A 19,043-nucleotide genomic window follows, 5' to 3' on the forward strand; every position below is an offset into this window, starting at 1 on the left:
CAGTAACTATTAACTAGTTCCATATCTAGTATAGTTGCCGTCTGCCAAGCTACTAATCAGCAATGTATCCCCTGTTCGAACTAGCGTCATTGGCTCTCGGCCAGTTAATTGGCTAGGAAGCTTAGCAAAACTAGCGGATAACCGTTCTCAGATGGGATGCCAAGACGCTAATGATTCTATCTATACATGAAAGAATACATCCGGGTAAACCATTCTTCCAGATTGCGTAGTTAACTGGTCTTTTCTGGCCACTCCTTGATCGTACTCAGCATGAAATCTCCCTTGAAATTGAGCTCAATTGCATAACGTTGATCGCGGGTTTGGCATGATATTAGGGTTAATCACAGAGTAGATTAACCTGAGAGCAAATATAAGCGGAAACCGACGAAAGAACCTCGGATGCGTGTGATAACTAAAGTGTGTCCTGACCGCCTCCGACTTCCCCGAGTATTCTACCGGCGGCGACAAATAAACATCCAACGTCCAACTACGCAACCCTCAACTCCGCATCAATTGCTTCCTTTCTGTCGAATTTCGAGTCTTAACGATTCGATATATTAGATCCGGTGTATCTGATACAATGCCACCAAAACCCGTCAAGGGCGAATATATTGAGACCGTTCGTTACTTCCTATCAATGCAATTCCGACTCAATTCCAATGGCAATAAATAACACGTCAAGCTATCAATTAGGACACCGGCAATAAAATCTCACGTCGCTCACTCATCCACGGTACACAACATATCATTCTTGGTGGTAAAACCGTCATCCAGGCCGAAGCCGTGATTCGCGGCGACCTCTTCCGCGTTCAACAGCCAAGTCAGCAAAACGATGATGCTGGCCCAACTTCCTCATCATCAACAAATATCCCCCCCTCGGTCGCAATCACGGTGGGAAGATATACGTACATCTCAAAGGCTGCAATACTTAGACCTCCATCACGCTTGCACCGCGGTATTCACTCGTTCTACCCGCTCAAGATAGGTGATCACGTCTTCGTCGGCGAGCGGTCGGTCGTTGAAGCCGCCCAGGTTGGGAATCATGTGCATATCGGCAATGATGTGGTTGTGGGCAATATGGTGATTTTGAAGGATTTTGCTTATGTTCTCGATGGAGCCGTGGTGCCGCCCGCGATGGTTGTGCCTAGCTTTTGCGTGGTTGGTGGTAGGCCTGCTAGAATTGTTGGTGAGGTTGGTGAAGGGTATGGAGTAGAAGGGGCTGAGGGTGGTTTGGCAAGGGAGAGGTATAGATTGGTTGGCCGGTAGTCCGGTGTCGTCTTGTGTTCTGTTTCAGATATTGCCTAATTACTTGATACCCCTGCTGTTAGTTTTTTACACGTTGCGAAGGAATGATCGCGTATTTTATCTAGCGGTTATTATATATACCGTCGAACAAGTTGTATGCATGTTCACACTATTTTATCCCATTTTCTCGACTTTAACGGCCCTCTTCAACCTATTCTCGCCCTTCTCATAAGGCACACCCGCCTCTTTCCTAGCAATATCATTGATCCATTCCTCGTTGGGCTTCACACTCTTGCCAGCAGTCAGCTGTGAAGCGAGATACAGCCAGCACAACGCATTTCCTACAGTGGTGACTTCATCGCTGACTGTCTCCAAGGCTGCCTGGCTCATGCGGTCATACAACTCGGCGTCGGTGCAAAGGTCATACAGATGCTGTGCAACAGCGTCTGCATCGCCAATTTCAACCAAAAACCCATTCTTGTGGTCTTGCACTTGTAGTGGTATTCCGCCCGCCCTACTTGCAATGACAGGCTTGCCCCTGTGGATCGCCTCGGATACTTTCACTTCAAAGCCTTCTCGGGTAGAGAGCTGCAAGGCAATTTTTGCCTTGGAAAGAAGAGCATTGAGCATTTGGTCTGACGGTCCCAGACGTATAATGCTGACGAAGTCTGACAAATGGGAAAGGTGGTCTTTCAAATAAGAAAACGCGACGTCATAAATTGCATTCCCATCAGGATCGTCAACAGATCCATGACCGCATATCAAAAGCTTGGGTGGCTGGATATGAATTGCGTTTTGTTTGATGAGCTCATAAAACTTCGCATATGCCTTGAGGGCATCGATTATCCCTTTGGATGGATCAAAGCGCGCGACTTGAATGATATATTCATCTGTGACTCGTCAGTATTTTCAACTATGGTCAATTAACCTTCAACAATAGAGGTCGTCATACCATCTGGATAATTGATAGTCGCTGTGTGGCTGTGGCGGCAGAGTGTATTAAAGTTGCGCCCATATGAGGCTATATCCCAATTACGCATAGTCTTGTTAAGACCATCAAGCCTTCGAGGAGGTGCAAGTTAGACCCATCTCTCACGCGCCTGAATACAGAATTCAATGGGACTCACCAATCTGTAGTAGCAGGCATATAGCCTACTATTTCCTTAGGTACGGTTGCCGGGACAAAGGCGTCTACTGGATGGCTGATGAAGATGTCCGCTAATTTGATGTGATCCCACAACCATCGCCATGCTTCGAATTGTGGGGTGCCAGGTTTTTCTACAAGATCACTTCGAATTTGGATATGACTGCGGAATATCACTGGCCTGTCCGGCGCTGACTTCTTCGCTATGGGGATGAGGGAAGGCATTTGAGGGTCGTCCACAACGACAAGATCAGCGCCCCCTTCCGATGGTGACTGCAAAGGACCACCCGATGACAGCCAATATCTGTTGGCATTGTCTTGCAACCAATCTTCCATGAGTTGTTGATGGTCGCTAGTAAACCGCTCTTCTGGAGCAGATACGCCTTGCAGTATGTTGTGGTTCGTCTTGGTAATACGAAATACTCCAGGACGCGGCTTGGGAACATACCTATAAAGAACATTAGCTTCATGTGAAAAGACAGATGAGAATTTGGGTTGAAATGAAGAGAGGCAAGCATAGCAAATACATACCACTTGATGTCGACACCTAATGTCCGCGCAAACCGAACAAGAGCGTGCCGCATGAGAGCAACGCCTCCGCCCTGAGGTGTTGCACTAAAGAAAGCGATCTTAATGTTGCGCTCCTTGATTTCTGCAGCATAATGATGTATAGCCCTCCAGGTGGTAGGTCCAACGGTGGGTTGGTAATCACTCAACGAAGCCATACGAATGCGGAATGCGCAATCAACTTCCACTAACCCCTGGAAGCCGACGTCCAAGATTGGATTGTTACTTGGGCCGAAAAATCTACATCATCTTAGCGTCGACTGCGATGGCATTTTGTGTAAATATATCAGACCCACCTCACACATCTTCGAGACATCGCTTCGGCAAGTTCATCGATAGATTTAGTGTCCCACTTGGTGGGATCTGTATACTGAGAGGAAGCAAAAAGCGGAACACCTTCAGGAAATGCTATGGGTACTATGTCCAACTCATGCCACAAGCGTGAGCACAGTTCGGGGTAACGAGTTGCGACATCTTCAGGCATTCCTATCCCCGTAAAGCGTTCGTCATGTTCTTCGCTATATTCCCGAAGCCGGGCAATAATGAAGTCGGCCACTTCTTTATTCGTGAGCTGTTGGTCGAGCTGAGTTCCAAAATGTTGCTCATAGAAGTCTAACAGATACGTAGTATCGCGAATGGCAATGGCGACGACCGCTGCTGCTTTTTCATTGACAAACTGCAGCGAGACGCCGGCATAGAGCGTCTTATTCAAACATTATTAGCCGACAGTTGATTGATTGAATCGTGCTGAAAACTAACATTTAATGGAGGGCCGGCCCACGCGCATCTCTCGGTATCACAGCGGTTGAGATCCTTTTGGATCGCTGATCCGCGACGCTGGAATTTGTGTATGGCTTGGATCGCGGAAAACATTGCGGCCGCAGTGACACTGTTTAGGATGGTTCCTCAGACAAAGCTCTGTATGCTTGACTGGTACCATTCTTTAAGTAGCCGAACGACTCCGGATGACACTCCCATGACGTATACGTCGAGGCACCGAGGTAAACAAGGATATCATTTAGGTCTGCTAACAGGATCATCGAGGAAAAGACATCCTGTTTTAATGCATATCATGTCGACGATCCTCATTGTGATGCTCAGCTCATATTGGAGGACCAACGCAGCCCGCGTTGCTTGCGGTGAACCGTCGGCGATAGTTGGATTCAGCTGCGCAGACAGCGTCCCCTGGTGAGTCTGGGTGATCCATTAAGCATTCTCTGAGCTCGATAAACTGGCACCTTTAGCCCCTATTCTTCCCTTCATCATGCAACACAAGGCACAAGGAAAAACAAAAGCTCAGCGATGAGGTGAAGACGTCTGGGGAAGGCGCTATAGCCTATAGGTATACCCAGACTTGACCAGGAACGGCTAGCGTGGCACTAGCGCGAGCAAATCAGATGATTCACGATTGCCCGCAGCAAGTGCCAGCACGGGCTAGCGCCCAGCTTGGCCTAGCGTGAAACAATCAAGCGCTGCGCTAGGCCCGCCACGGCGTTTAGTGAACCTCAGGCCATCATTGCAGCCCCTTTTACGCTCCGTCTGTTTTGGGAGTCCATACATAAATCAGCACAAACAACAACTTGTTGTGACGCCGCGCTACCTCGATACCCCGGCGTCTGCTGTCCAGTCCTCAGCTCACGTCCGCATCCTCTCCATTCGCCGTCTCTCTGCTCCTTCTGTCCTTGCCGGCCTCTATCCGTAAGTAGGGGCGACCAAGTAAGTCTGCGCGTGCATCAGCAATTGCTTTCTGTTTCGTCGCTGTCTCCTTGCGCTTTCTCACATTCAGGTGCGCAACACTCGCTAAACGCAACTGCGCGCTTCTTAGCAGCCAGGTATTGGTTCCTACTCCGAGTGCCAGAACGAACGACATCAACCCATTGCACCCCCTGCTGAGACGCCAACAGAGCCTATCGTTGACCCCGCCTGCAAGCACGATTCTATCATGGGTGGTTCTGTATCTAAATTGATGGGCAAGATCTTCGGATCAAAGGAGATGCGTATTCTCATGCTGGGTCTGGATGCGGCAGGAAAGACCAGTGAGTTCTTGCCATTGGATATGACAAGCGATGGAAGTGCTGATAATGGTGTCCAAAGCCATTCTGTATAAATTGAAACTCAACCAGGACGTCACCACTATTCCCACCGTCGGTTTCAACGTCGAGAGCGTCACCTACAAAAATGTCAAATTCAATGTCTGGGACGTCGGTGGACAGGACAAGATTCGCCCACTCTGGCGGCATTATTATTCCGGTATGCTGTGCATGTGATGCGGAGAATGCGTACAGACAGAATCACTCACACTTTGGCAGGCACCCAAGGTCTCATCTTCGTCGTCGACTCGGGCGATACTCGCCGTCTCAACGAGGCTCGTTCCGAATTGCACAAAATCATCAATGACCGTGAAATGAAAGATGCTTTGCTGCTGGTGTTTGCCAACAAGCAAGATATCGAGGGCCGTAAGTGTCTTCTGTGATGTCTCGAAAGACGTTTCGTCTGTTTTCTAACCACTCGATTCTGTGCATGTAGATCTCAGCCCGGAAGAAATCACCAACGCCCTACAACTCAACAAGCTCAAGGATCGCCTCTGGTATGTTGTGCCCAGTGTTGCCACTGAAGGCACTGGTATCTTCGAGGGGCTGGTAAGTTTCATCACGGTATCCGTCTATACGCGTTAGATGCTAACAACCTCATTCAGGCATGGCTTTCCAATAACGTGAAAACCCCGGCTCCCGCGAAATAAGGATTGTCTCTCGGAAACTGTACAACACCTGAATAGTCGTCGCCCTTCCTTTTCGATTCAGATATTTAATGACCACGCCGCATCCCAATATTTGTTCTTTGTGTCTTTGCCGCTTTGTGTATGCTCTGCATATTGCCGTTTTGGCTTTTATGATATCCCTGTTGTATTTCCCCCAATAAACTTGTCCATTTGGCTGCATTTGCTCTGTCTCTCTTATACAATTAATTCTCCTTTGTACGCCTTTTTCTTTCCCATGATGTTTTTCTCTGCTTCAAAAGAATTAATATGTAGCTTTTTATGTGTATAGAGCGAAGCACACTTTTGGAATATGAAAACCATCTATCCTTTCATGGACCTTTGACGATTCGCTTGGAAGAAGCTGAAAACGCTGTTGTGCGTCACGTCGCATCATCGGAATTCAAATCCATCAGGGCCATGCGGTACGGAACTCTGTTCCTCTCGCATCACCTACCAACATCACCATGCAGATAGACCATCGTCTCACTTCACTTTGCGACCTCGAGGCGAATTCGATGATGCAAGGGAGACTTCAACGATGGCGACGGATTGCATTGTTATCTATTCTCTACGGAGAGGACTTCAATTCCGAAGTGATATCAGCATCTACTCGTTTCTATAGCCGTTTGCCACAGTCGCGAGCATTATAAGAATGGCGTCCTTTTTTTTTTTCCACAGGAATTCTATTCCACACGGGAAGTCATCATCGAGATTCTACTCTTAACTGCCTACTTCTTCTCTTCTCACTGCACTGCACTGCAAACCGCCTCTAACCGAAGCCTTGCTTTGTGAATAAATACAAGTCTCTTAAGACAATGCCTCAATACAAAGTTAATGATCAGGTTCGCTACAAGCCTGTCGGTGGTACGTTGTCTGTTCTTTTGCAATCTTAGGGTGTTCGGTCATATTGGATCTGATACATGTATAATACAGGCCCTCAGAGCAACACATCGGAAACCACCGGCGTCATAAAGGAAGTGCTCACGGCATCCGGAAATTTGACAGGTCGTCAAGTCCACGCATCTCCTCAATCTCCACGCTATGAGGTTTGTGTCCCCTTTCCCACCTCTCAAAACACACCCAAGAGGGTTAACAGATAAGAAACAGGTCGAAAATGACCACACCCACAAACGGACCGCGATCAAGGAAGCCAACATTATTGAATACTGTTCCTGATCTTGCTCGTCCACGGCCCACGTTCTATTCCGGATGGACTTGGGCAACATGGATGTCGCCGGCTAGAGGCGAGGAAGAGACGTATGACCATGATGAGAAGGCGAGGTACCTCTGTGTGGAGAGTAATGATTTGACCATGTTGGAGTTGGAGACTTGTCTGTGTGTTGAGAGTGAATGCGGTGGAGGGCTAGGTGAAGGTGATCTCTGACGCGAACCTATATAATAGTTAATGTGTATGATATAGATGGAGCCGGTAGATTCAACATGGAACTTGGCAGAAATCCGATCTCTCGTACATTTTTTATATTATGAATGGCTTATTACTACACAACACAGTATGTACGCTTGAGATGCTATCTAGAAAATAACTTGCATAGCAAGTTTTGAAATTCAAGGCTCATTAGGCCAAAGGTCGTCGGCAATTTCGCGCACAAGCTTGAGCTTCTTGAACATGCCCTCGCGACTGATTGCATTGCCGCCGTGGTGGCTCGCGAAACCACACTGGGGGCTCACACCGCACTGTTTCAAGGCTTCCTGCACAGAGATATTGTTACCAGCAGCAATGAACTCTGCAGCTTGCAAGATGCGTTTTTTCGCCTCTTCCTTGTCCTCCATGGTGTCGAATTTGGAGGTAAGAACGCCGAGGATGACATTCTTGTTCGGCGGCAGTTCTTTCAGTGGCTCGAATCCGCCTGCTCGAGGGGTGTCGTATTCAAGGTAGTACGTATCGACATTGAGTTCCTTAAACAGCTTGACGGCTATGCGGTCGTAACCACCCTCTGAAAAGTGGCGGGAGTTGTGGAAGTTTCCACGGCACAGGTGGACGCCGACATGCAAGTCAGCCGGGCGTTTTGAGATACAGTCGTTGTAGAGCTTGATGTACTTGTCGAGAAGTTCCTCAGTAGTGCCCTTGTTCAGTGGATCGGCGTTCCAGCCCTCAATCATTTTCTCGGAGCAGAAGTCTAGTCGTGTCAGTCAGTCAGTCAGTCAGCCTTCCTACTTGAAGATGAGGAAAAGATCCCTCAGTAATAGGCATGCTTACACGCAAGATTAGGGTCATCGTATTGCACATTCCTACACCCTGCATCATACAATACCTGCAGCTCGGCCTGGTACGCCTTGGCAATATCGCCAAAGTACTCGTCATCGGAGGTGTATGCATCCTTCGAATAAGCATAGCCCTCCTTGTACCGCATGTGGTACCAATTAGGCGCAGCAAGGGTGATCTTGATATTCTTGACCTCTTCCGGTTTCACCAAACCAGTCAAGAACTTGAAGTCATCCACATAGCTGCTGCCCTTGTGCTTGATCTTGCCCGTGCAAATCACGGTTTCGCCAGGCTCGACTTCTTCCTCTGCGAAAGCGGCAATATCAGGCATGTAAAGACGGAACATGTTCGGGTCAGGCTTTGGCAGCTGTGTGAAGCCTTCAAGGCTGGGGAAGAAAGAGCCCCAGAACACTGAAATCAATCAGTCAGTCGGTTGACTTCAGAAATTCCGAATCTTGCTCCGGAAAGGTTGGAAGGAGCACTTACTATGACGGCGATACTCCCCGTCGGTGATGGCATGGAATCCGAGCTCCTTCTGCTTAGCGACAATTTCTTTGATATCGTGATCCTCAAGCGGGACAAGTTCTTCTCTGGCAATTTTCCCTTCGCTCAGTTCGTCGCGCTTCTGGATCAAAGCGTCTGAACGGAGCAGAGAGCCCAGTTGCTCAGCGCGAAACGGAGGGTTCTGGTGCCGGGCCATTTTTTTTTTTTCTTTTTCCCTAGAGAAGCTAACTACTATTGACAGTTTCGAAAGGAAGAGGAAGAATGTTGCTAGATGAGGCAAAAGAGGAGAGACAGTTTCCACTGTTGTTGAGGGGGGGAATTATTTAGCGCTATCTAATCGTAAGTATTTATCTGCCATGATGCGGGGTTTTCTATCCAAGGATTAATGCCTACTACACCAATAGTCTCTACCAGCTTTGTTTCGGCCTATTTTGTTTGACTATGCAACATTCTTTTTTCTCGCGTGCTTTCTTGTACATATCATCTATGTAGTTGCTCCTTTCGCTGACAGATGCATCTTCGCCTATCATAAGACATGAGCATTTGCTCTTGAAGTTCTTAGGGACTTTGACGGGCAGGTAGGCTTGCGGAGGTAAGAAAACAAGTAATGGAATATGCTCTGAGCAGCGAATGTCCATGAAGGCTATGATGGGGGATTACTGTATAAGGACGCTCATTTACCATGTATTCAGTTTTCTTCTATCGTCTTGAATTCACCGTGTTAAGCAACCCTTAACTGTAATAACTTGAGTATATGATCTTCTATCGATCAGGATATTCAGACTCTTTCGCGTACCACTCTACTTCACTTAAACGCTTGCCACCAGAGGATACAGTATGGTAGCTTGTTCTACCATTACAGTGGTTTCAGGGGACTCATGTGCCTCATTGGCGACTAGATGCGTATCACTACTGCCCATTTCTATGCTTATAATCCCCAGGCAGGCCTGTGCTCTACTTTGGCGAGAGGTCCATTGATCTGTTGCACAGCTGGTTCGCTACCAATAACACGCCATCGCCTAACACGTTTCTCGTTCAACCCGGAGGCTATTACTCAGCTCTCGCTGACAGTTATTAATGTATGGTTGATAAGAAATGAAATCGCATAATGATGATACCAGGGGATGGCTTAGTTATGACCTAGACACACCATAGATAATCTGTTTAAATTCCGCGCCAATCAAAACGAGCTAGATTATAAAACAGATAAAAATTTCATCATGAAGCTGTATACTGACTGCTTTATTAAACGAACCACAGCATACAGCAATCAGAATACAGTCCAACTCTACCCTTGTTGTCTTCTTGCGTTAACGAAGCTGCCATCTACAGAAGAATTCCTAATCTGGGAAAAAGAAGATAAAAAGACTCACCAATATTCCAACGCTGTCATTGCACTTAATGATCACCCAACTGATATGCTGATTGATTGTTCATATTAACATGCCGATGGTCAGTCCTATATACGCGGGCCACAAAGTATACGTCGCGTATCTCTCGAATGCGGAACGAGGCGTCCGTAAATACACCCATAACAAGCCGACGTTTGCTGCCACAATCCCGCAGATGAGTGAATTATTTCGTTGGATAGTTGAGACATCGCTTAGGTGTGAAAGCCACCAAAATAAGCCAATTGACCAGATACTGATGACAGCGACGCAAAGAATAATCGTCATTGCAGTAAAGAATTCTAACTCCTGCGCTGTGCGATTCCTGATGGGTTTGAGAACTCTGAGGCGAGAAACGCATGGACGGTTGATGTTGAGAAGCACATCATGGCCAGGCCAATAATGGCCTGTCCAAGATGTTCTTGGTATGTCCGATAATCACTTTCGTTGTTCATCGCTCATCAGCAAATACTGAAGACGAGGGGAGGCTGTCTCAGTGAGATCACATGTTGGATTCGATAGCCGTATAAGTATCCAGTTATGCACAGACTAGCAGTACTAATGCAAAATTAATGCAAATACAGATATCACGTGAAAATATTAAAGGCTGGGATGAAAGGTCGAGGTACACCCCTCTGCATAAACTGGGCGATATAATGTGTAGTCTAAAAGAGAGGTCGACAGCCATGTTCTGCAGATCGAGATGCGACCGACGTCTTCAGACATCGGAAGTCGATACAAGTCGTCCATGGGAAGATAGGGCTTGTACGGCGACATTCCAACTCACCTCCCTACAAGTCGACGGCGTCTATCGATCCACGAGCACAAGGATATTCCGTTCACACGAGACCGAATCTTCAGCACTCAATACTCATTTGCCTCTCCGTTCTTCAATTCGGCAATTTTGACTTGGAAAGCGGATGGAGCCGTTGTCGGGTAATTATATGCTGACGGACGATGGAAGGGGGATTGTCCTGGCGCGCTTCAGAAATAAGCTGTTCAGTATCACGGAAGTCGGCATGTTGGAGCTCACGGAGAACTTTTGAGTCGGATTTCGAAGATGAAGTGGTCCTATCTGCATTGGCAAGGCTAGTCATGTTACAGAGTTTTCGACTGGGCATGATGGTTATGGTTTGAGCTAACAAAACTCTCACAGCTAACTACGATGTTGAACCTTCAGATCTAAAGGAAACATTATCGTCCCATCATGTACGTATGTCAATAGTTTGTTTGTTTGTATGTCATGTGTATGAGATTGCGTATGATTCATTCTCAATTTGTGCAACTAGTAAGAGAGAAAAGAACAAAAATCACTTATTCATAGCTTAGCAGCATTCCCCGGCGACGAAATCTCATTATACAACAGCGAGGTCAAAAAGTCCGCATAGTCTTCACCCGTGACCTGGGTCGCGAAATATCTGGCTGCAAGTTGGTATTTGTTGCCCTTGGGCGCCTTCTGTGTCAATGACTCTGCTTGCTCCTGGAGCAGGCGTAGCGCGTATGCCTTGTCGATGCGTTTGCCCTCGGCTGTGGTGACGTTGTGTCGAACCCACTGCCACAGTTGACTACGGGATACCTCTGCCGTGGCTGCGTCTTCCTATTGGAAGTCAGTCGTTGTCATCAAATCAAAAAGGTGAGTGAATGTGAGAGTTTAGCTGAAACGAACCATAAGATAGTTGATTGGGATGCAGCCAACGCCCCGCAGCCATCCCTCCATATAGCCAAGTCCAATGTTAAGGTTCTTCCGAATACCGTCTTCGGAAATAGAACCAGGGACATTGGTGTTGAGGAGGTCGTTGGCAGTGACATTAACGTCTTCCCGGCGGTTGAATAGTTGGTTGGGTGTAGGCATGTGCTTGTTGAAGATTTCTGATGCAATGCCGGCCAATGCTGGGTGGGCTACCCAGGTGCCGTCATGCCCGGCACGCACTTCGCGGAGCTTGTCTTTACGGACGTTCTCCATGGCGACGTCGTTGGCCTTGGGGTCGTCTTTGATGGGGATTTGCGCTGCCATGCCACCCTGTTCATAAATGCTCCATTAGTCTATTGATGGGAAACAAATATGCATCCATGGATATGTGTAGAGAGATATATATATAGAGAGAGAGAGAGAGAAAAGAGAATGGGGCGTACCATTGCGTGAACTCCTCGTCGGTGGCAGGTCTTGATGAGGAGGCGAACATAAGCATCCATGAATGGAACAGTCATGGTAACCGCCGAGCGGTCGGGGAGGACAAAGTTGGCATTCTGGCGGAATTTCTTGATGAAAGAGAAGATATAGTCCCAGCGACCACAGTTAAGACCAGAGCTGTGATCTCGGAGCTCATAGATAATCTCGTCCATCTCAAAAGCAGCAGTGATGGTCTCAATCAGGACTGTGGCACGGATTGTTCCGCGTGGCAGGCCAATGTAGTCCTGCGCCAGATTGAAGGCATCGTTCCACAGTCGAGCCTCGAGATGAGACTCCATCTTGGGCAGGTAGAAATAGGGGCCGGTGCCTCGGCTAACGAGCTCGCGGGCATTGTGAAAGAAATATAGACCAAAATCGAAGAGCGAACCGGAGATGGGCTCGCCATCAACGGTGAAGTGCTTCTCCTCGAGGTGCCAGCCTCGAGCACGAGCAATCAGTGTTGGGAGAGTTCGATCTGTACGTAGTTTGTATTCCTTGTTGCCCTGTTTGAAATCGACTTGGCGGCGAATGGCATCGTAGAGGTTGACTTGACCATTGATCATGTTTTCCCAAGTTGGCGCCGATGAATCTGTACTCTCCTATATTAGTCTAGAATACAAACATGATGATATGCCAGAAGAAAAAGTAAAAGTACCCTCAAAATCAGCCATGTAAGTCCACACATCTGAATTCAGCGCATTCACCACCATCTTCCGGTCTGTCGGCCCTGTGATTTCGACACGGCGGTCGACCAGACCCGGAGCTGGAGGGGCGCCTTTCCAGGCATCGTTTTCACGGATGTGTTTTGTTTCTGGCAGGAAATCGAGCAGATGGCCCTTGTCAATCTCGGCCTGGCGAATGACCCGTCGCTCGAGAAGCGCTTTACGAGTGTTGTTGAACGTGCGGTGCAAGAGGGCCAGGAATGCCACGGCCTCTTTGGTCAGGATCTTGCGGTGCTCATTGTTGACTGTTCCGAGGATGGCCACTCCTTGGAGTTGGGTTTCGACGGTTGTCATTTTTCACTGCCTTTCTTTCTTTTCTGGCTCAGTAAAACAGATTGAGTAGAAGCAATCAGACATAGACAGCTCAGAAGAGTTTGGGAATGAGAGCGAGAGAGAAGTAGAACAACCCCAGGATCACGGCCGACTGATATACATCTACGTCAGTCATTCTCCATAGCCGCGGCTCGGATGGATGTGTGCTTGGATCAGAGCCCAGCCACCAATCAATTGGCCTTTATCTCGAGCATCAGCGATACTGATTCCTGGTTCTTGTTCCTAATTGGCTTTCTGATAGCCGTGATGGATGTTTTTTTCTGCAGGGCTCTTGGTGGTTGTTCTCGGCCGATATACGGGCGTGCGGACTAGTGCTTTTAGGGCTAGAACTTCATCTATCTAGTGTGTATACATATGCATCGCTATCGATAACGAGCTGGACGACGCGCAGTAGAGTCAATACTATCTAATCTTCTGATTGAGCTTTGAAGCCATGGCGTGTCGTGGGTATACTCAGGATCCATAGATTCTCTCCAGGATCAAATACTTTTCTCGATACAATCCAGGACTCCCCCGCAGACATAACCGCGGCAACTTGCCAGAGGCCTGTTTGCCGGCCGCGGGAAAGTCATGTGACGTGGCGGGCTTCTGCCGGCCTTCTCCGTTTGCAGAGAGCTTCCTCGGCGGCATCCGGCTTGTTTTGCCATTTGGTTGTTTATTTATTACTCGATGGCATGTGAAATCAGAATAGTTAGGATGTTATCATGCTAGTTGGTTGGTTAGTATTTCCACACAATGGCCATGCGCTGTTTTGTGCCGGTTCACATGTGGCTTTTCCCATGACATAACCACACCAAGAACCGGAATATAAATGATTATGCATGTTTGCATTGTCTGGGGACATAATGATGTATATATATATGTATATATATATATGAAATGCTGACAATATATTCATACTGTTTCAATATACCGTCGGACTTCCCTGTATCAAGCAACAAACGTGGTTGGTTAGCATCCTAAACACAACACCACCACCACCACCAAGTAGAGCGACGAACCAATCTGTAACAGCTTCCTCCCAGAGGATGACTTCATGCTCCCTCGTTCCGCTGAAATGATCAACAAACTCATCTCCAAACACCTCTCGAGCGACACTTCCCGGTCTCCGGAAAATGGCGTTTGCCTCCTTGAGTGACTTGGCTAATCGTGCCCCCTTATCACTGGCGCCGCCTGTATCTTCACCCTTACCTAGTGGAGGAACGGGGATCTCTAGTTTCTTCTCCACGCCTCTCCAGCCAGTTGCCAGAATTGCTGCCAGGACATAATGCGCGTTAGCATCTGCTCCGGGCACCCGGACCTCGAATCGTGTTGCCTTGGCGCTGGCTGTTGGTGGAGAGATCAATCGGATCGAGGCCGCTCGGTGTTCTAGGCCCCAGGACACAGTGACAGGCGCCCAGAAGTTTTCAACTAACCGTTTGTAGGAATTGATCGTGGGTGCAAAAAGCGGCATAATATCTGGTAGACCTTCCAGGAGACCTGCAAGAAAGTGTCTTCCCAAATCCGACAAGTAGGCTACTTCTGGGTACGGCGGAGATGGGTCGGCTGTATCACGCACAAACAAATTCGTACCGTCTTTTGAAACAATAGAAACATGCATATGACCGCTATTACCCGGCAGACCTTCGCGCGGTTTTGCCATAAAGGCCGGAGTGATTCCGTGTTTGCTTCCGAGAGATTTAACAACGTATCTGCGAGCGTCAGTTCCAGTTGTTCAACAGGGAGAAGTGTCGCCATACTTGAAAAGTCCAGCTCTATCGGCCATTTCCTTGATTTCACCAAATTGTAAAGCCTTGTGAGAGTCCGAGTCAGGTCAACGGCGCCTCAATGGAAGTATTTCAGGTACCCACAGCCTCAAATACGCCCGGTCCGCTCTCTGTATGCCACCCCTCGATATCACAACGAAACTGTTCGCATGCGTCAAAGATGCCGTAGTAGTACTCTTGGTTGTGTACAGGTCGCGTAATGCTATATCCAAACATGCCTTCGGTGAGCGAAGGAAGCGATTCGACTGGATTGTTCTTTAGGAAGGAAGCTGTTGCTGACGAGTTTCGCTCGGTGCTTGATCCATCTTGCGGCGCCCGGAATTGATAGAACTCGTACTCAGCTATACGAATTAGCCCGTCTGTGAAAGTCTTTTTGGGGGGGGGGGTCATCAATCATACCGCCAGCCATCGCTTTATATCCCGACTGGGCCAGCTTATCCACGGCTGTCTGGAGCAGACTCCGCGGACAAGCGCTGATCGGCTGTCGCGTCTCTGGATCGAAGAAGCTAACGAGGAAGAAAGGGACATTATCTTCCCAGGGGATTCTCCTAAATGATGCGAGATCAGGCACAGCCAGTAAGTCGCGGTACCCGTTCTCCTTGTTACTGATGCTAAGCTCTTTGAAGTACGTGCGGTCGTGCATGTCCCAGCCAAAGATCACCGAGCAGAAGCCGAAGCCATCTTGTGCAATGGAGAGAAATTTCTTCTTGGACATGAGCTTTCCTCGCAGAATGCCATCTGCGTCCACGCCGGCAACCTTCACCTTGGTATCATATTGAAGGAGCGTGGCCACGTTCTCCGGGGTGACCTCGGTCTCGCTTGGCGGGGCCATAGTGACTGCGTAGCTAGTTGTAGTGTATAGGTCAAGCAAAATGCCGGCGGACGGCCAAAGGCAGCAGTAATTCAAGCAAGCAGAAACCAAATCACCATGCTTCCATCCTGGAGCACACGGCGAAAGCGCAGAGATGGGTAGTTATAGTTGAGCAAGAGCAACAACAAAAGCTTCCAGCGTTGCAGTTTAGTTCAGCTTATCGGGAAGCCGAGGCACGCTAGTCCACAAAGGGAAATTCGCAAATCGCGGAGGGCACGTGCCACCGCCCGCTTGCAAGCCTGATTAGCCAGGCACCAGTCAATCGTCAGCTCAGCAGCCTCTTTCTGCGAGCATTGCACGCAGACAACGGTCAGGCCCAGTGTTTGGGCCTATACCCTGATAAATGATAATAGTAATAATGCCATTGATCGCGTCGTGCATCGCCAAGGAAGAAGTTGGAGGATTCACGTTGGGCTTGAGATTAGATAAGACGTCTCCACCCTGCGTCTGCGTAGTTTGCCTGCCCCGCCATAACACACTCCTTGACAACTGTCATTCTCTTTGTGGCTTTGATATTTGCCAACCGTGTAGTACATCTCATCATCATGGCCACCGCTCCTAGAGGACGCTTGCAAGGCAAGAATGCCATTATCACCGGTGCTGCTGGGTGAGCACATAAGCCAATATGCAACGACGACGACCCTGAAAGAAGAAGCATGACTCTGACGTGATCATAGTGGCATTGGCCTGGAAACGACAATCCTATTCGCTCGTGAAGGCGCCTCGGTGCTGATGGCGGATATCTCAGAGCAGGCCCTCGCCAAGGCTCTGGAGAAAGTGAAGGAGATTGTCCCCGATGCTACACGCGTAGAGACTGTCAAGTGCGATGTCTCAAAGGAAGCCGATGTCCAAGCAATGGTAGAACGCCAGGATAGCTGGGGCGGCACAGATGTGATCTTCAACAACGCCGGCATTATGCACGCCGATGACGCTGATGCCATCGACACCCCAGACAAGATCTGGGACTTGACGCACAACATTAATGTCAAGGGTGTGTGGTATGGTTCCAAACATGCTGTCCTGAGTTTCCGTCGCCACAAGAAGACAAAGGGAAGCGTCATCAATACTGCCAGTGTTGTTGCCTTGGTCGGAAGCGCTACTCCCCAGCTTGCGTATACGGCAAGTAAAGGTGCCGTCTTGGCCATGACCCGGGAATTGGCTATTGTGCATGCTAGAGAGGGGTTCAGGTTCAATGCTCTCTGCCCAGCTCCATTGAAGTATGTTCTCCCATACAACTTTCCGGAATATGTCAGAAATTAACCGCAAATCTGTAGCACACCTCTTCTTCAAGACTGGCTTGGGGATGACCAAGCAAAGCGTTATCGTCGCGAAGTTCATTTCCCTACTGGACGTTTCGGAGAAGCAATTGAGCAGGCACACGCTGTTGTGTTCCTTGCCAGTGACGAGTCGAGCTTTGTGAACGGCACTGACTTTGTTGTCGATGGTGGAATGAGCAAGGTAGGCTAATACTCTTATTGTCATAAAAAAAAAGTTATTATGGCATTGCTTGGCTAATGCATTCACCAGGCATACGTCACTCCTGAGGGACCCGCCACTGTTCCTCCCAAGAACCTCGCCAAGTAAGGTCTGATAAGCGTTGGAAGTTCGGGACATGGTATCGGTTGTTTTATGCGATGTTTATTCCAATATATATATATATACTCTAATTCTATCTTCCATAGATAACAAGCCATATACCTTACATAGATATAAGTAGTCTCCAAAATTGAAAAGAAATGGGTCTATATTCAATGTTCCCTAGTCCGACTGGGGGATTCCTAACGTCGCGAGAAACTTGGAATCCCCGAGATTTCTCCATTTCTCTCTATCCTGCTCATCCCTAAGTCCCGGCATCCCTAGCATGCCCACTGTGCTCGTACCAAAGGGACCATCCGCTGGTCCTACAGTCGTTCTCGGTATCAAAGCAATCCAGTCCTTGGTCATGGCTACGTTGTAGTCACCATCTGCGTCATGTCCTGCTTCTACATGCGCCATTCTGGTGAGATGAAGAAGACGGTCATGCATATCGACGACCGTTTGTGCACTTGCTCGCGGAGGTATGCGCAACACAAAGTGTTTGAAGGGCACATGAGGTATTTTGTCAGCCACTTCTGTTGTAGAGGTGGCTTTTGAGGGCCACACGTTTTCTGCTTTCCCATAAAATGGTGCTAGTGGCGGAACCGGGAAAAGCTGCAGATGCTTGTGGCCTTGTGAAGAGCCGCCGTTAACACCTCGGTTGTACATGACCAAGGGCTCAAATGAATTGTATGAATGTAACAATGCCCATGCTGCTGCAATATCAGATGCATCCAGGTCATCAGACTGCAGCGCAAATTCCTTGGTTGGAAGCACAAGCATCGGCCGATACAGGCAGAACTTGTTCAGCATTAATCGGTGCTGAGAGCCGATATTTTCGTAAACTATTTCATCAGGCTTCGGATTGACAAATGGTCCTTTGACCGTTGGTTTTGGTGACGGTGTCAGTGTCGGAGATAAAGGGGATTGAGTGACTGAGGATACTGTTGAAGATGTTACCACTGGCGTCGAAGCGCGAGTACTTTCGGGTGTAGGTGTTTTGCTGCGACCCGGATCATCTGGCGCGAGAATAGGTTTCCCTTTGAGAATTGACACTGTACGATATTCAATCTATCGGGCTGTTAGTGGAAGGACTCCGGACATCAAGCTAGTGGAGACGCAATCGTAGCCTCTTCTCTAAACACATAGACAAACACAGTTCAGGGCATGTCATACACAATACTCTGCCAGACCCTTACATTATCCATCATAAGATGAACAATTCATCCATGCATTTGTGGGTGCATGAGAATCACATCCGAGAAGTCATGGCTGAAATTGCGGTGAGCAAGCTCACACAAAAGGAGGGAAAAAAGTAGACAACCCCCGAAGAATGACGACTCACCGTAAACCCATTATCCACCAATATTTCACCGGGCTCAAGCTGTTGATCGTAGAATATTCGGCCCTTTCGGACCATTTCATCGAATTGCACGTTTGTCCTCTCTTCCAGATCAGCTGGAAGCGTGATTTGCTCGATTGGACATGATCGTGCTTGCAAAGACATGGCGGGACTGAGTAATTGTAACAGGGCCAATTGCGCGAGAGCTCGTAGCAGAGACGTCTTCTGGTAGAAAAGTGTAGAAGGAAGTATTCAGTTGTTGGATGTTGCTCTGAAGCAATAAGAGAGCGACTTAGGTAAGCCCAGAGTGGGTCTGTGGATCAGCCTTGCCACTTTTAGATCTGCCGCGTTGGTTGAACGTCTTCATATTCACATCCCCTCTATTGCATTATTTGAGTTTTATGATACATGCTTTCTTTCTTTCTATGCCCATT

At 48.3% G+C, this 19,043-nt stretch overlaps 9 protein-coding genes across 9 annotated transcripts, besides 1 other annotated feature; 4 read left to right on the forward strand and 5 right to left on the reverse strand.

The window, feature by feature from the left end:
• Window positions 1-580: 580 nt before the first annotated feature.
• On the forward strand, window positions 581-1,266 carry UA08_01662 (hypothetical protein; the record flags this gene model as incomplete). Its single annotated transcript, XM_020261351.1, has 2 exons — window positions 581-619; window positions 694-1,266. The coding sequence occupies 2 exons, from the start codon at window positions 581-583 to the stop codon at window positions 1,264-1,266; spliced, it is 612 nt and encodes a 203-aa protein (XP_020123636.1).
• A 153-nt stretch (window positions 1,267-1,419) lies between these two features.
• Window positions 1,420-3,829, reverse strand: UA08_01663 (hypothetical protein; the record flags this gene model as incomplete). Its single annotated transcript, XM_020261352.1, has 6 exons — window positions 1,420-2,135; window positions 2,198-2,307; window positions 2,373-2,837; window positions 2,921-3,196; window positions 3,253-3,659; window positions 3,716-3,829. 6 exons carry the CDS (start codon window positions 3,827-3,829, stop codon window positions 1,420-1,422), a joined length of 2,088 nt encoding a protein of 695 aa, XP_020123637.1.
• Window positions 3,830-4,898: 1,069 nt separating this feature from the next.
• On the forward strand, window positions 4,899-5,696 carry UA08_01664 (ADP-ribosylation factor 6; the record flags this gene model as incomplete). The annotated part of the gene is made up of 5 exons (XM_020261353.1): window positions 4,899-4,992; window positions 5,051-5,206; window positions 5,266-5,412; window positions 5,483-5,595; window positions 5,652-5,696. The coding sequence occupies 5 exons, from the start codon at window positions 4,899-4,901 to the stop codon at window positions 5,694-5,696; spliced, it is 555 nt and encodes a 184-aa protein (XP_020123640.1).
• An 833-nt stretch (window positions 5,697-6,529) lies between these two features.
• On the forward strand, window positions 6,530-7,098 carry UA08_01665 (hypothetical protein; the record flags this gene model as incomplete). Its single annotated transcript, XM_020261354.1, has 3 exons — window positions 6,530-6,578; window positions 6,648-6,760; window positions 6,811-7,098. The coding sequence occupies 3 exons, from the start codon at window positions 6,530-6,532 to the stop codon at window positions 7,096-7,098; spliced, it is 450 nt and encodes a 149-aa protein (XP_020123641.1).
• A 182-nt stretch (window positions 7,099-7,280) lies between these two features.
• Window positions 7,281-8,638, reverse strand: UA08_01666 (hypothetical protein; the record flags this gene model as incomplete). Its single annotated transcript, XM_020261355.1, has 3 exons — window positions 7,281-7,852; window positions 7,933-8,349; window positions 8,425-8,638. 3 exons carry the CDS (start codon window positions 8,636-8,638, stop codon window positions 7,281-7,283), a joined length of 1,203 nt encoding a protein of 400 aa, XP_020122949.1.
• Window positions 8,639-9,084: 446 nt separating this feature from the next.
• Window positions 9,085-9,230: a repeat region (Identified by RepeatMasker using a combination of RepBase library and repeat library created with RepeatScout).
• A 1,918-nt stretch (window positions 9,231-11,148) lies between these two features.
• Window positions 11,149-13,016, reverse strand: UA08_01667 (Malate synthase, glyoxysomal; the record flags this gene model as incomplete). The annotated part of the gene is made up of 4 exons (XM_020261356.1): window positions 11,149-11,427; window positions 11,497-11,850; window positions 11,964-12,589; window positions 12,656-13,016. The coding sequence occupies 4 exons, from the start codon at window positions 13,014-13,016 to the stop codon at window positions 11,149-11,151; spliced, it is 1,620 nt and encodes a 539-aa protein (XP_020122950.1).
• A 943-nt stretch (window positions 13,017-13,959) lies between these two features.
• Window positions 13,960-15,653, reverse strand: UA08_01668 (hypothetical protein; the record flags this gene model as incomplete). The annotated part of the gene is made up of 4 exons (XM_020261357.1): window positions 13,960-14,746; window positions 14,795-14,847; window positions 14,906-15,162; window positions 15,221-15,653. The coding sequence occupies 4 exons, from the start codon at window positions 15,651-15,653 to the stop codon at window positions 13,960-13,962; spliced, it is 1,530 nt and encodes a 509-aa protein (XP_020123188.1).
• A 584-nt stretch (window positions 15,654-16,237) lies between these two features.
• On the forward strand, window positions 16,238-17,276 carry UA08_01669 (hypothetical protein; the record flags this gene model as incomplete). The annotated part of the gene is made up of 4 exons (XM_020261359.1): window positions 16,238-16,299; window positions 16,370-16,909; window positions 16,967-17,150; window positions 17,220-17,276. 4 exons carry the CDS (start codon window positions 16,238-16,240, stop codon window positions 17,274-17,276), a joined length of 843 nt encoding a protein of 280 aa, XP_020123189.1.
• Window positions 17,277-17,450: 174 nt separating this feature from the next.
• Window positions 17,451-18,774, reverse strand: UA08_01670 (hypothetical protein; the record flags this gene model as incomplete). The annotated part of the gene is made up of 2 exons (XM_020261360.1): window positions 17,451-18,338; window positions 18,613-18,774. 2 exons carry the CDS (start codon window positions 18,772-18,774, stop codon window positions 17,451-17,453), a joined length of 1,050 nt encoding a protein of 349 aa, XP_020122722.1.
• Between the last annotated feature and the right edge of the window lie 269 nt (window positions 18,775-19,043).

Source organism: Talaromyces atroroseus (genome assembly GCF_001907595.1).
Source record: "Talaromyces atroroseus strain IBT 11181 chromosome Unknown scaffold_1, whole genome shotgun sequence".
NCBI lineage: Eukaryota > Fungi > Ascomycota > Eurotiomycetes > Eurotiales > Trichocomaceae > Talaromyces > Talaromyces atroroseus.